Source organism: Rhea pennata, chromosome 1, assembly GCF_028389875.1.
Source record: "Rhea pennata isolate bPtePen1 chromosome 1, bPtePen1.pri, whole genome shotgun sequence".
In the NCBI taxonomy this organism is placed as follows: Eukaryota; Metazoa; Chordata; class Aves; order Rheiformes; family Rheidae; genus Rhea; species Rhea pennata.
Window position 1 is genome coordinate 161258878 of NC_084663.1, and position 16060 is coordinate 161274937.

General features: G+C 38.7%; 1 protein-coding gene across 1 annotated transcript in view; it reads left to right on the top strand.

Annotated features, from left to right (window-relative positions):
• Window positions 1-2751: 2751 nt before the first annotated feature.
• Window positions 2752-16060, top strand: part of UGGT2 (UDP-glucose glycoprotein glucosyltransferase 2) — a 98516-nt gene continuing 85207 nt past the window's right edge. Inside the window, exons 1-4 of the mRNA XM_062575806.1 lie at window positions 2752-2952; window positions 4500-4582; window positions 10766-10896; window positions 12077-12189. Coding sequence (XP_062431790.1) covers window positions 2810-2952; window positions 4500-4582; window positions 10766-10896; window positions 12077-12189 — 470 coding nt within the window. The 5' untranslated portion in view covers window positions 2752-2809. The remainder of the gene's footprint in view (window positions 2953-4499; window positions 4583-10765; window positions 10897-12076; window positions 12190-16060) is intronic.

Here is a 16060-nt window from a genome sequence, read left to right on the forward strand (position 1 = left end):
AAGTCTGCTCTCCATCTTCCAGTTTGCACACTGCTCTGAAGATTAAAATCTGTCTTTGCCCAAACATAAAAATTGATTTTTGAAATGTGAATATTGGCTCTTTGTGCCTAGAATTTAGCTAAGGTACCAAAGAAAAGTAAAAATGGATTATCATGCAAATCTTTTACAAGGAAGATGACACACACTCTCTGTTGCAACACTCTATTTCTGAAGAGTGAACAGAACTGCAACTAACTCAAGCAGTGGAGCAGGCCTCTCTGGGATGCTGACCAGGCTCCATCCCTGGAGGTTTTCAAAACCCAACTGAGCAAAGCTCTAAGCAACCTGGTCTGACCTCAAAGCTGACCTTGCTTTGAGCAGCAGGTTGAACTACAGACCTCCTGAGGTCCCTTCCAATTTAATTTATGCTAGCTATGATCCTAAATTTTAGGCATCTAGTAAAACAAATTTTCTAAGTTACCTGTTGGATTGGCTGAAAGACAGAGACATCTTGCCAGGGAGATTCTGGCTCATGGCAGTCTCTGAATTCAGGCAGAGAGGATCTTTGCTCGTAAGAAAAACTAGACCAACTGTATTCTGTAGTTCAGCACAGACTAATTACCTGACCATTGATTCAGAGCTACCAGTTTACATTGCCACTGAATTCACAGATAGCTGTATTTCCATAACCCACGGCAACAAACTTTTATTTATATTTTTGCATAGCAAATAATAAATCATAACAGCATAACAGCTCAAGGTGAGACAAGTGCAAGCTATTAAGAATTCAAATTCAAGCCTCTTCAATATCAACATAAAACACAATATAACAGCCATTTTATATAGAAATGCCATTAATAGATTCAGATAAGATAGACATATCCATTATCACAAATACATAGTATCTTATATAGATATGAAACATGCTTGATGTATGCATATATACAGGAAACATGCCCAGTAAATTTCAATTTTGATTGAAGATACAGCAAAAAGCAACTCATTAGTAATTTCTTTGCCCATTGAAGGTCTGTTACGTTTTTGATACATGGCCAAAACAAAATAGCTAAGCTAAATACATGGAACAGTTTTACCATAAATTCTTCTAAGTCCATCATACACATTTTGAACTTTGCTAGGAAATGACAGAAGCACCTTTTATCAGCTCATTGTATGCATTTTTACTTTCTGTGGAAAGAAAATAATTCAGCTGCTGACACAGTATCTGAATAACAGTCTTTTCCATATAAAGGATTTTCCTATCTTTATTGACCTTACATACAAAGCATTTGGAAATTCTCTTGCGCTTTGAATTATTTCCATGGTGGTATATGAAGCTTTACTAATAGTCTTATGTGAGGTTACTCAAGTCAACTGTTTTACATTAAAGTCATCATCATTGATGTGGTAGAGTGATACCTGAAAATTATTTGAGGCATTGTAACAGCACAGTTTTGTGGGAGTAAGTCAAGAAAAGTCAAACACAAAGGCCCCAGACTGATTTTCCATCTGAACAACCTACAGGGATGTGTTTATTTTACAAAACTGCAGACTTAGCAGTATATGCATGTTAGTTTTTTGCTTGGCCAGAGTTTTTGCACCACAGATTCAGGACCTGGCAAATGGATTCCTTCCATTTGTATATACAATGTTACATTATTTTGACTGACTTTGGAAAAGGCAACATCCCATGTCCTTAATATAGATGGAGAATTTTTCCTCCAATAGTCAGAACTGCTCCATATTCACATCACAATCCTGCTCTAGCACCTACACCAGCTGTCTTAGCTTTGCTATACAGCTAAAGGGAGGGAAAAAAAAAAGGCAGAGCAATTGTGTTGATGAAATAGTAAGATTTCAAATTTATATTAAAAAAATCAGGAGATCATCAGTATGAAAAACCATGAACTAGATGGAGAAGTGGCTCAAACTATAGTATTCTACATTTTTCCATAAAGGATGATGTTTTTCAAAAGTAAAATGATGCTGGTAAGAAACAGAATATATCTCAAAATATATATTGTTTCATAAAGTTTTTCCTTTCAAGGAAAGGAAAATTAAGAACTTCCTCATACCTCCACCCATTTCTATGCAAAGTTAAACATCCTTAGTCAGTTCATAGCTACTGCTTTTAACCTGGAGAAGCACGTGAGGGGCCAAAGCACATTTAGGGTAAAGCATGGGTAAAGCCATCTGAAGGCTTGGAGAGCATCACAGAAATCATCACATTCGTTCAAGTTCCAGAATAACTCCACAGGGCTCCATGCAGTATGAACACTAAAAACACTCTTCAGGACAGCTGGAGGCAGCAGGACAAACCCACCCCCTTCCAGCTGTAAGCAAAACCAGCACTGTCAAAAATACTCCTCGAACAGACCAATCATCCCTAAAGCAAGGGCAGAGCCCCCAAAGGGAAAATATAAAGGCACCTCTCGCAGCCCTCACGCTGATAAAGCGATCCGCGAACACGCGGCCGCTGCCAGGGTCACGACGCACGGCCGCGCCGACCCGCAACGGCTCGCCGCGAGCGAGCAGCCGTTAGCGCCGCCTCCGCGCGTGCGCAGTGGCGCCAACCGCACACCCTCGCAAGGCGCCCGCGCGCCGCGTGTCACCCTAGACGGGCTGTAGCTGGGGCCGTTATTTATGCGGCGTCAGCCGCCGGTTGGTCTCCGGCGCGGCCAATAGGCAGCTAGAGAGGGCACGGCCAAGCCAATGGGGACAAGGCACGGACTCGGGGGGCGGGGCCTGGCGCGCACTCCGAGGCGGGGGATTCCGGCCGGCGCCGCGTGGGGTGGCTGTTGCCTTCGCCCCTCACCGGCTGCTCCTCCTCATGGCGCCGCCGCTGCTTCCCCTTCTTCTCGCCCTCCTGTGCGCGCAGCCGTGCCCGGGCGGCAGGGCTCCAGCCTCCTCCCCGGCCGTGACGGCCCGGCTGGCGGCGAAGTGGCCGGCGACCCCGCTGCTGCTGGAGGCGAGGTGCGTGCGTGCAGCCTCCTCGCTCAACTGCCGCGCGGGGCCGTTAGGCCGGGGAAGGGGAGCGGCGGCGGCGGCAGCGCCCCGTGCTGACCGGGGGGCGGCCCACCCCTCCGAGGGGCAGGAGCAGGGGATGACTCCTTCCGACCCCTCGCCGCGCGGGTTGAGCGGGAAACTGGGCCGAAGCGCTGTGGTCTGTGTAGGCGGGCTGCCCAGCGGGTCTTTACTGCTCCTCGGCCCCGTGCCAGGGTTTTGGCCCTGCTGTCCCCTCCCGGGCTGCCGCCCTGCGCCCCCTGTTCGCCCCTTTCTGCCTCTCGAGGCGCCGTCAGGGCGAGCCGGCACGGGCTGGAGAGCAAGGAGGGGCGGGGGAAGGTGAGCTGTGAGCGGGGGAGGATGGCTGCGTTTCCTCCTCCCCTCCTACTAAATGCGTGTCTGCCCGAGTACTCCTTAGGTATGAGACTTAGTTTGTTTTTCCCTTCGTTTATAAAATGGATGTAGTATGGACTGGCTGTCCCATACCGCTTAAATTATTTTGTATTTATTTATCCTATTCAGACGTCTTGCAAGTTAGGTTGAGGAAGCACAATGAGCCAGCCTACATGAACCCTGTACAGTATTAACAGTGTCTCTTCCTCTCACCCCAGTTAATATATTTCCTCTCATGAATGAAATAATAACGTATAAAAGAGTTAGTAAAGCTGTGCAGCTGTAGTAGTAAAACGTGTCTTTAAAAGGCTACTGTTAACTTGTAATCGTCAAAATATTCAGTGAAAGTGTTTTTCAGTATTACACATGTTCTTGGCTCCTCTGCCAGTTTATCTATTTATTTATTTATTTAATTTAACATTATTTGCTGCTGTATGAAGAACTGCAATGAATGGGAGAATTCAAAGCTTTTGTGATCAAAGGGCTGGAAAACTTTCAAAGATCAGAGAGCAATACAGTTATGTAGCAAGTAGATCTTTTTGGCAGACTAGGGGGGAGAGTGATACTCCATTAATAACAACAAAGTTTAGAAGTGGTACCACTAAACTGTAAAACAGTATTTGAAATAAAGTAAAACCTCTCTAATCTTTTAATGTTGGTAATGATTAACCCATCTTTGAAACTCTTCCAGAGATTGGGGACCTCCCCTGCATATCTAAGCTGTCACTGTCATTCATAGAAATCTATAATTTAATTAAAAATTATAACCTGACAAAGTTTGTGTTCTTATTTGTGTATTTAGTTGCTAATTAAAGAAATTTTTTATGCTTAATTGGTTTTATATATACCTGTATATTGATACACATGTGGAAAAATAAAGTGAAAAATTTACTTGTGTTTATTTGAGTATCAGAGAGTAGTCTACTTGCTTTGCAGCTCTGATTACTGAATTCAGACTAGTAATATCTCGTTCTATTTTTTTATTTCTATTATACTGCAGAGATGTTAGATGATAATTCATGCTTGGTTATTGCTGTTTCTTTGTTTAAAAATCAAAGATTTTACTGTGGTACGTGTTTGGACAAAGTCAATCTATGGCCAATTCATTTTTATTTCTTAAACAGTGAATTTGTTGCAGAAGATGGTAATGAGAAGTTTTGGCAGTTCTTGGAAACTGTACGAGAATTAACAATTTATAAGCAAGGAGGTAAGTTAACAAAAAGTATGCTAATTTTAATTTATTATCTTGCATTGTATGTGACTTTTGAAGTCAAGCTAACACACTAGTTAGTTGTAGCTGAGTAAAGCCTAACTGTTCCACTATTGCTTGCTATGTATTTTTCTTTCACAAAGTTTCAGCATATTTCTTAAGGGATTTCTCTCTGTAGAGGGTTTTAAAAGCAAGGAAGTCAAGACAGGTTGAACTACTATTACAGAATAGAACAGGAGTGTGAAGATTAAAGCTACCTACCCTCTTTCATGATTCAGCAGGAGTTTATACAATATTCAGACGTGATGTTTTCTGCAAAAAGGATGTTTGTAGATGAGACAATCCAAGAAGATTACTACAAATAAATAAAAGGAATGGTGTGAAAATGAGAATGCTAGCTAAGAAAATATGAGAAGTAGGATCAAAAAAAGTTTTTGTATGTGTAGATGACATAAACGCTTATTTTAAAACACCAGCATGCCTTCCAAAAATGGTCTTTATCACCATCGAAATAGGATAAAACCTTGTATGATTAGACAACAGAATATAAAACTTGGTAGAAGTTTGAAAAGGAAATTTGGACAGAAGAACAAAGCATAAAATCCATCAAACTAAACAAGTTACAGTGGGTCACCCCAGAAAACATTTTGGCAGTTAATTGCTGAAGTTGTAATAATAATAATAAAAAAAATTGCAAGTCTGGTAGGCTCTCCAACGGATTGATCAGTCTTTGTCCATCTGTTGGCCTACAAGTAGGTCCAGGAGAAAAAAAGAGCTGCAAGGTAAGGCTGTATCATTTGTGCTTCACTTCAGAATAGCAGAACTCCTTAGGGATGAGCATGAGTAGTGCTCATCCCTAAGTGCAATATACAAATATGTAGAAATAGTGAAAAATTCCCCCAGAGGTGGTTGCTGAACTGGTTCAGCTGCTGATAAAAGGTGATGAATGGTGTTGGTATGGGGGGGAAAGCTAGCAGTTGATAGAAGATTATATTAATAGTCAAAACAAAAATTGAGAATTTCTGGGAGGATCATGCAGGAAGTAGCAGGAATGAATCTGTTACGTACAGAATCTCTGTTGTTATGCACAAGATACTGTGAATGGGATGGATGAAAAGAGATCTTACAAAAAAGCCCGTTTCTACAAACACAGATATGACTGACTAAATATAAGTCAAGAAAAACTGTGATGTCCTTGTGGATAGTCTAATGAAACCATTATTTCAGTGCTCAGCAGTGGCAAAAAAAAAAAAAAAAAAAAAAGAGCAAATAGCCTTAAGGAATTATTGGGATGTGATATTGGGATATAAACAAGAGAACAGTGTGGTAGTCTGTATCTTTTTGCAGTTTATAATTCTGTGATGTACTTTTGAGCTGTGTAAACTATGGTGTTCTAGTTCTGCCTCCCTGCCCTTTTTGTCTCTGCCTCTCTTTTTTTTTAGAAAGGATATCATAGAAGAGGTGCAAAGAACTATATGATAATAGTTACAGGGTAATAATTAGAGAGTTCGCTTCTGTGAACTAATGAAAAGTAGGAATGATCTGTATCATATAAGAAAGAGGAGACAATCACTGAAAATAGTGGGCCTGACTGGTGAATGCTGTTCAGAGCCATTCCACTGAAGTGCATGAGAATGTGTAAAGCAGAAGCAGGCCCTGGAGCCTTGCTAGTGACTGGCTACTGGCATTTGTCAGGGATCAGTACTGTGGGCAATGCTATTGATGTTTTTTTCAATGCCCTGGATGATGGCAGTATTGTGCCCTCCACAAAGTCCTGAAAGACTAGAGGGAGAAGTTGAGAAGCTGGAAGATGAGGCTGCCATTAGAGGAACCTTGACAGACTGGAGAGATGGGCTGACAAAGACAAGGAAGTTCAGAATGTACCTGCAGACTCCTGTGTGTGGACTTGAATAACTTCAGCAACAGTGTGTGCTGGATACTGACCTGCAAGAAAGAGTTTGGGGAGAAACAGCTCTGGGTGTTCTGGTCAACAACGAGTTGCAGCGCACTCTTGTGCCTATGAAGATCAACCACATACTGGGCTGCATTGGCAAGAGTGTAACCAGCAAGTCAGGCAAAGTGGTTGTTCCCGTGTTTGATGCTTGAGACTGCATCTGCAGCCTCAGTCCAGCTTGGGGTTCCCAAGAAAGTTACAAAGGGGCTTACAGTGTCTTTACACTGACATACTAGGAATTGCCACAGTGGCTGGGGGACTGGAGGACATGATTTAAGAAAAGCTGAGAAAGTTAGTTTTTTTTCAATCTGAAGAAGAGAAGAATAAGGGGAGATCTTTCATCTTCAACTGCCTAATAAAGAAGGTGGAGCCAGGCTTTTCTTGAATGTACACACCAATAGGATGAAAAGCAATGTGCACAAGTTGCAATAAGGAAATTTTCATCAATTAATAGGAATAATGTTTTTGCCATGGGAGAAGTAAATATTGGAGTAGGTTCCTCAGGGAGCGTGTGGAATCAACATTTGTGATGGTATCCAAAACTCTGCTGTGCAAGGCCTGGAACAGCCTAATCTAGCATTGAAATTAAAACCACTCTGAGTGAAAGGTTAAACCAGATGACCTCCAGAAGTCCATTTCAACTTAAATTACTCTCTTATTCTGTGAGTGGTTTAGACATAGCTGATCTTGACTTGAGACTAGACTGATGAATTAGATGATCTGCCAGGACTTTTTAATCAGCACTGTCTTCTCTGCTTGCTTGGACCAACTTCCCAAGGAATTTGAAACTTCAGTAACAGTTACTCTTAGTGACATAGATGTCTGTTAAAATTTGCTGTTAGTTACATACTTAATTTACCTAGATAAAATCGGTGTGGTTGAGGATTTGTATAATACCAGCAGGGTAGTCTGTGGGTTTATCTTGATAGTAAAGAATTAGAAAGATGCTGGTAGCAGAGAAGTTTGTGAATATGATAAAATATTATTTTAATCATCCTAAACAGTTGGTATATATATTTATTTATCATTACAGTCAACAAACTCCTGCAGGAGAACTTCAAATTTTGGCACCAAGTATGTCTTTCCTAGAATTCAGTTCATAGTTGAGGTAGTATTATACAAGCAAGCCAATGCTCTTTAAGAATGAAATGGGAAGGAAAGATTCAATTGTAGAGAAAAAGTAGGCGGTTATTTAATAACAAAATCACGTCAGTATTGACTATTTGAACTTAAGGAGGCTGACTTCGTAGTGAAGTCAACATATTAAATGTGAAATAGAAATATTACAGACATAAAATGTATCTAGCAATAGTTAAGCTGCTTTAGTACAGAAGTTTGCATTAGGCATCTAAAATGAAATGGTCAGCTAGAATAAAGAGTATTAGTTGGAGTGGCACAATTACTGAAAGATGTATAGTAGCATATATCTGAGTAGAAACCGTCTTTGGATGTCATATAGCAGTCTCTGCCTTAGCCTGTTACATGTTAAGAAATACTAACATAGAAGAATGTACATGACTTACTAAGGCTGAACAACAGTCTAACTGCTTGAGCAGATTAAAGCAGGTAGCTTAAAAACGGTTAATTGGGGGTAAGTCTATGAAAATATCTTATTAAGGTAACATCTTCAGAATTGTATATTTAGTAACTCTTTATTGTGTCCAGGAGAATGTTATTTGTGGCTGAGTTGAGAGGTACAAAATTTCAGATGGAATTTTTATTTTTGTGGAAATAATGTGAAGAAAATCAAAATTAAAGTTGCTGGAAAGACATTTCAGTCTGGAAGTATTTGCTACTTCCAGAATCTTTGACGTTCACTGCCTGAAACCTGTGAAGCCAAATCTATTTAATTTCAGTTCTGCCAGGGTTATGGTAGCTGTAGAAAACAAAGAACAATTTTTTTTTTTGCCTGGGAATTTAATTTTAGACAGTAATGAATGTATACAATTTATGGGAAGGCAGCTTCCTGGAAATGTAGATTGTGCCCTTTTGTAATCCTAGATTTTTCTGTGGTGAATTACAGCAAACTCAGGCTTTATAAATAATGCATTTTAAAAAGGAGGAAAAGGCAGAAAGGAGACCCTAGGGATTTTAAGAACGAGAGAAGATAAGAGGTTGTAATAAGGAAAGTGAGAGGATAGGAAGTTCTTAATAATGTAAATTATATGCAAAAAGAATTGGCAGTGGTAGGGCAAACAGAAGGAAAAAAAGTACTTCAGTAAACCAATTTGGATACTGCAATACTAGAAAGATGCTTTTAAAAATTTTAAAAATTAGAAGAATTCAGTGGTTTAAAATATTTGAGATTTATGATTTATATAGAGCTTAGAGAAAAAAAAATCCTTGCTAAAACAAAGAAAAAAGATGTGACAGTATTCTACAATACTTCGGAAAGGAAATAAGGTAAGAAGGAAATTGTTTGGCCTGATCTGTGCAATATAAGTAATATTAATGAAATGCCACAAAGAAAGTTCAGGGTACTATAAAAACTGTAATTATTATAATCCCTCTCTTGAATGGGAAGGATAAAAGGCTAGGTTGTCTATGTAGACCAAAAGATGTTTTCTGATGTTTTGACATCTATGGTGAATGTAGTAGGCAAACACATTTATTCTCCAAGGTTTCTTTTATTTCTAAGTTTTGAGGTGATTTTTTGAACCCGTTTTAAGAGATCTTTTTCATGAGAATGTGCTAGGCTTTGGGGTTTATTTACACCTAGGGTGAGGTGTAGTTAAGTGATAGTTGCACAGTTAGGGCCTGCAGGACCACACTGTGTAGTCTAGTATTTGCTGGAAACTAGGCCATGATAAGGGAAAGCTGTTTTGATTGCTGCAGTCATCATGATATCAGTACTTCTGAGATGTACTGTGGGTGAGACAAGTTAAATTTGATGAGTAGGATCATGTGAGATGATTTTCACACTATGTAGGAGTCCAAACTATCAGCCCATGAAGTGTGTCCAACACTGGACTGCTAGAGGGGTTTCCTGCAGGAATGCCTGTTCCATTTTCTCAAGCACCTTTAAAGTAAGGTATAGACCTAAGAACACAGGCGAGTTCAAGCTGGGCAGCTAGAATAGTTCCTTTCCTCAACTCTCTCCTTCGCTGCAAGTTTTCACCTTAGCAGGAGAATACTTGAATTACATACGAAGAAGGTCTTAAATCACTGCAGTTTACAGATACTGTCTATTAATGTAAGTAAAATCTAGGCTGACTACTTAGATGTGCTGGGCCGTAAATTGTCCATTCAGGACTGTTTTGCGTGTGCTTCAGCTGTTGCTGCTGTGGAAGAGCAACCTCTGGAAGAGAGGTGGAGCAGAATGTCTAATATGGTAACAGCTTTGGGTCCTTGACTTTAGATAATTTGTGTTGAAGAGTATCATATTCACTTGTGTATTAGAATTTGTATAGCCTGATTCAAAATTGTGGAAAACATTATTTGTTAAATCCATTAAACAGAATCACGTCTGTTTTACAGCTTGGTAGAACAGTATTACAACTTCTTCTAATTAGGCTCTTTTGCCTCACAGTCTAAGGGAAGTGTGAGAATAGTCACTTGAATTATTCTACTGGAAGAAGAAATGGAGTTCTTTATCGTTCTTAGTCCCCGTCCACCTTTCCTTCCTACATGGAGCCCTAATTTTGGCCTTAGGAAGGTGTTATGTGGGTGTGTGGGGAACCACTTCATGTGTTGTATCCCTTCTCATTCTTTTTTATCATGCATCTTTAGGGAAGAAATAGGATATATAAGAGTAACCCAAAGAATGTTTCCATTAGAATGTTTTTTGCATTACATAAGTGGCATAGTTAGTGTCCCAAGACTAAATGTGAAGAAATCATCTTAAAAATAATGCTAGCTGAAGGTAAAAGCCTTAAAAATATGCATAAAAAGCCTAGCATAAGCATGAAAAATAAAAAGTAATGAATAAACTATATTCACGTCTCTCAGTATGGCGCTGCAGAGAGGCATTATTGTCTTTTTTTCTATTGCTGAAAGTTATATGGATGTTAACAAGCACTATTATGTTCACTTTTGATGCTTTTGTGTTATGTTGACATTAGGCTTTTTAGTAGTAAAGGAAACAATTGACAGTATTCAAAATCTTCAGACTGCCTGTCAGTACTAATATAATGTTTTCTTATTATGTAGCACAGGTAGATGCCACATCGTTTGTGGCTAAATGCTATAAGTTTGTCTTTTTTTTTTTTCTTTTTTTTTTTAAATAGATTCAGAGCACTCTTACTACAATTTAATCTTGAAGAAAGCAGGACAATTTTTATCCAATTTACAGATCAACTTATTGAAGTTTGCACTTTCCATAAGGGCATACTCTCCAACTGTTCAGATGTTTCAACAGGTGTGTATAATATCTGATATATTTGGTGTGTGGGTTTATGTTGCATTCTGGCTTCAGAGTAAATAATTTTCATTATTACAGTTCAGTAAAATATATGCAGACATTCCTCGGCATCAAACCTGATCAATATTATAAAAGATAAAACATGATGTTTTGTTAGCTGTCTTTATTAAGTGTGAAGAACAAATATTCGGATTTAATTGTATGGACAGCTTTATTTTCAGGGTAGGTTTTTGCAGTCCTTTCTTAAAGCTCGCGTTTATTTTTTTGCATTGCTTTAAATATCCTTATGGGAATTTAGACATTTCCAAAGTATGAACTTTCCTGTAGCTTCAAAACAGTTAATTTATTACTTAGTGGAGTTCTTGTTGTTCATATTATTCTAATATTTCATAAGTTGGAAGATAGAATAATCAAATACCTACTTTGCTACTGATGAAAAAGTGGGAGAATGTAAATGCACTGTGCTTCTAGCTGAAAACTGCACTTCCTTTCAGCAATGCAGCCTTCAAGATAAAGAGAAAAATCTGTTTTTGAATGAGGTCTTAAGCTTTGGGAGAGTTAGGGTTTTTTGCAAGTGTTCTCTGGTGGAATATGGTCATCTCAGAATCAAATCTTTTCATTATCATCCTTATTCTGCTTCTGTTTTCTATTATCCTTCTATCTGCTTCTGAGCACAGAGTCATTGCTATGGTTAATAAAAAGAGATGAAGCATCATAGTCAAAACTCTACCTAGGAATGGCTGAACAGGGTTCTAAAAACCAACCTGACAAAAACAATGGAGAGGAGAGGGAGAGAGGATGTGAAATATTTGGGATTTATTGGTTAGTCATATCTTTAATGTAATTGCTGATAGTAACTAAAATAAAAAATCTCTTGAGTGCATTCTGTGATTTTTAGCTTTTGGATGAGATTCCTCAGTCCTGTCTACAAAACGTTAATGGACTTGCATTTTCTGGAATCTGACTACATTTGATAGGCTACAGCTCACTAAAGCTTGTAAGGTCACAATCTTTTGATCTTTTCTATTGCTTTTTTCACATATACCCAATTTTGAATGAGCTTAATTAGAAACACAACTCAGTAGCAGCTGTTGAGTTATTTTAATCAAAGGAATGTATGTTTTAAGTTGAACTGCAATCAGAGCAGTCTGGTTGAATGTAATTGTTGAAATACTAGATTGCAGCTGATGAACCTCCACCAGAAGGCTGCAGTGCATTTGTGGTTATCCATGAGAAGCACACCTGTAAGACTAATGAAATAAAAAAGCTTCTGAAGAAGGCTACTAAAAGGTAAGTGTAATGAAGAGAAAAATAGATAGTATTTTGAATTTGTACTTTCTACATACTTGATCTTACCAAGCCCTTTTCATTTTATATTTAAGGTTCTCCACTTTAAAAATATTTGTTTTTTTTTAAAGAGTTACTCCTGATGTTGATACGTTTTAATCGCTGCTATGAAATTCATCAATTATGAATAAAAATAGCATTTTAAAATAAAGTCATACTGCTTTTCTCCACCAACCACATGCATAGTTTAGCATTTTATTCTTTTTTATTTTTGTATGGGATAGTCGAGTTTAACTTGCAGTACACTTTCTGTACAAACTTTCCACTTCATGCATCTGAGACAGTACTTCCTATGACAGTACTTTCTGCATAGTCAGTGCCACTATATTTGAGCTTTTTTGGATTGTAAGGCTTGACACAGGAATGGAAGAGGAACCTAACTCAGCTTGCATAACCTTTCCTCAGCTTCTGCTAGACTTTGCATCTATCAAGACTGCAAATTTTCTCCTATGGAAACTAGCATCAGTCCAGAATTAATTTGAGCCATAAAACAGAATATGTGAAATCTAGCAAAACAGAGAGTGCTTATCTAAAAATGATGAAAGGAAAATATTTAACCTGTATAAAAAGAGAATCCATATAAAATACTTATATGTAGCATTTTTTTGGTTCTTTTTCCTGCAATGGTCGATGCAGTCGTAATATATACTAGTGTATGTACCCTCAACTAATTCATGGAGCTATGTTTAGCAGAAAGATGCTTTAATAGGATGTATTTCCTAGATTCTGCTTTCTATAAAATATAAACCAGAAAAAGAAAGAAGAATTACTATAATTTTGTCTCTTTGGTGACTGTTGCTTCCAGAAACAATTTCATGTCCTATGTGTGTTCTTTATCTTTTCTAAGTCTACTAACAAAATTACAACCTACTAAGTCATTGTCTTATTCAATATCCAAGGTTTTACAAAAACACTCAATGTCTGGTTTACAATATCCCATTTTTAGCTATTACGTCCAAGCTAAGTGATGTAGAGCAGCTCTGAAACAATCATACCTAAACTCAGATCCAGGAAATCTTGAGCACCTGGGTTCTTCGTTAATGGCACAGCATGATTGTTCCATCCAATTAAAGAAAAAAAGTCTTCTCAAAGCATTGCTGTGCCCTGAAGTGTAGGGATCAGTTCTTTGTGAGGCACTCACAAACAGTGCTACTTCAACTCTGTCTTTTGCTTAAGAGAGATATGTAGAACCCAAATGGATAAGGTCTACATGTCTCAGAGTTTTGCTTTATCCAGTCCTTTATGCAGCAGTTACCATGATTTGGTCTGTTCACCTTCAGCCATGTTGCAATGGACTTCATGGCTCTAGTTATAAGTACCTTGTATGGAGATGTATGGGCTGCTAAAGTGCTCTGGGCATTTCAAAGAAAGAGCCTAAGTGGTAAAAAGGCTGAGACTGCATACTTTGAAAACCAAGATTTTGGGGGCTTTTACTGCCCAGAGCAGGCAGGCAGCAACAGCATCTGATACGGTGGAGGTCAATTTTTGTACAAAACATTGGTGCTGTCAAAGGTTTGTCAGCATGTTGTGGAAGTTGAGACTTGCTGGTCTCCAGAACAGGGTCTGACCCCAGGTTCCCACTGAAACAGTCATTCGAACCAAAATTAGAGTAAAATAAGATTTAATGGCACGTGCAGAAATTACAGCTCGAGCTGGGTGCTTCTGAAGAGGGACCTCAAACAAAGAAATTCCTGGGTATTTAAACTCTTACATTCTAAATTTCCCTGCCCCTCATATGGTGGTTTGGACCAATTGTAAAATTTAGGTCTGTGGTCTTCTCATGTTTCCTGTGTACCTTCATTGCTTCTAAGCAGGCCGTAAAGAATTCCTCTCTTATCCCTGCAGCTTCTCTTGCTAGACAATTAGGCTTCCTTACCTTTCCAGCTTGAACCAGATTTGGGGCCTTCTTTTCCTTAACTAGGTGAAAAGTTCACATCTTGTGGCCCAAGGCTTCAGCAACCTTAGCTACTAATGCTAAGCGAGTTATGCTAAGTGCTAAATGACCAATTCTAGAAAGCTTCAGTCCAATACTGTTTAACACAGCACACCTGATAACTGCTTTCTTCGGTCTCTAACTTTCCTTCTTCATCCCCTTCTGGCAATTATTTATATAAGCATATAGTTGCCTGTACTGCCATAGTAAACAATTAATGGTTGCTGGACTACACATCCATGTATTAATGTTTTATCTTTTTTTGCCTGCCCAACTGCTGTTCCTTCCCTTTCAGGCAGCCTGAAGACAAGAAATTAATTGGTTTTTAGCTTTCAAGGCAAGAGAACCAGTTCCTCCTTACTACTATTTGGTGTCAGAGAGAAACAGAAAAGGGAGGCTCATCTTGGATTTGCAAGAGCTGACGCTAATTCTCAAGTCCGATGTTGTTACGGTAGTCTTATGCACTGTTGTTCCACTGCAGCGCAGAGGAGACTAGCATGCACCTCTTAGCTTTCAGGATGTGTACTTTCACATTGTAGTCTGCCTGTGTCACTGAAACCATGTTAAGGTTTTAGTGAAGTTTGGTCATTACTGGTATGAAATACTTTCTTTGAAACTGTCAAGAAGGTTATAACAGCAATTGATACCACTTCTGAGAAGTCATTCTTCTCCTATACCTAGATGAATATTTAGGAAAAGGGAAGATCTCTTGATTTAGATTTTTAGCTCTCTATAGATGACTGTGGGAGTTTTTGTCTCTCTTGATATGAGAATGAAGTTGCAGAAGTCGCATTGCAGGTGTGTTCTTTCATCAGGGTAAATCTGTATCTGATCTTGCCCAGAGCTTACTCATTCAAGAGTTTCAGACTCCCTGACGACACCTGCTTCTCTGCCCTGTGATGACAGTGAGAGAGCTTGCCTGGTATTTCTGCTGCATGTGGCTTCATGCGCCAAAGATAACTTTCAAATCAGACCCCTCCTCATGTCCTATCTGCCTTACAAACATAGTCTCCACATACCTATCAAGCTTAAGTAGGATGCTGGTGTTACGGCCCTGAGCAACCTGCTTTGAGTAAGGAATTGGAGCGGATGACCTCTAAAGTTCTCTTCCAATTTAAATTATTCTATGATTCTATGATTTTATTTTGAAGATATTCTTAAGACTTGCATCACAGAAACTGTGGATTGTGGAGTTCTGCTTACACCTTTCTCAGACGATTTTTAAACAAGCATCTACCTACAGTATACACATTTCTGCATGTTGGATTAGAATTTCTCAATTTGTCCTGAAGAGGTTTGAAGGGAGGTTACTGATCTTTCAAGTGTAACTATTCAAAGGCCATTTTGAAAAAGAAATGTATTATTGATAATTAGCACTTTATCACCTGCTGCTTTTTACGCTTTCCCAGGGTTTTATTCAGAACATGTTTACCATTATCTAAGAATGTATTGCAGGCGTAGAAAGCATAACTTTTCTACAGTAATGGCTTTGAATGAAGAGGATAAGTAGGCAATCAAAATTAGCAAAATTAGCTAAATTAACGGAGCTTGACAGTGTTGGAGAAGCAAAATCCCATTAATTTTCATGTGTGTTGGCAGCTTTCTCAAACTTCAGTGAATACTCCTGTGCTGCTCTGTTGCTCACTGATTGCTTGGTACTCTAGTCATAATGCATCATATTGAATTAAAAGGTTCTAGCTGTAACAGACTGTTGCACAAAATCTCAATGCTCTGTGCTTTTTATTTTGCTGTTCGTGTTGTGATTTGATAAAATATATTAAAATTATTTATAATTGCTGATTTTTCAGTTTCTTAGACTTTAATTTTGCAATTGATGTTGCAAGATCTTTTGTGAGCAATCATGATAATTTTGTGATGATT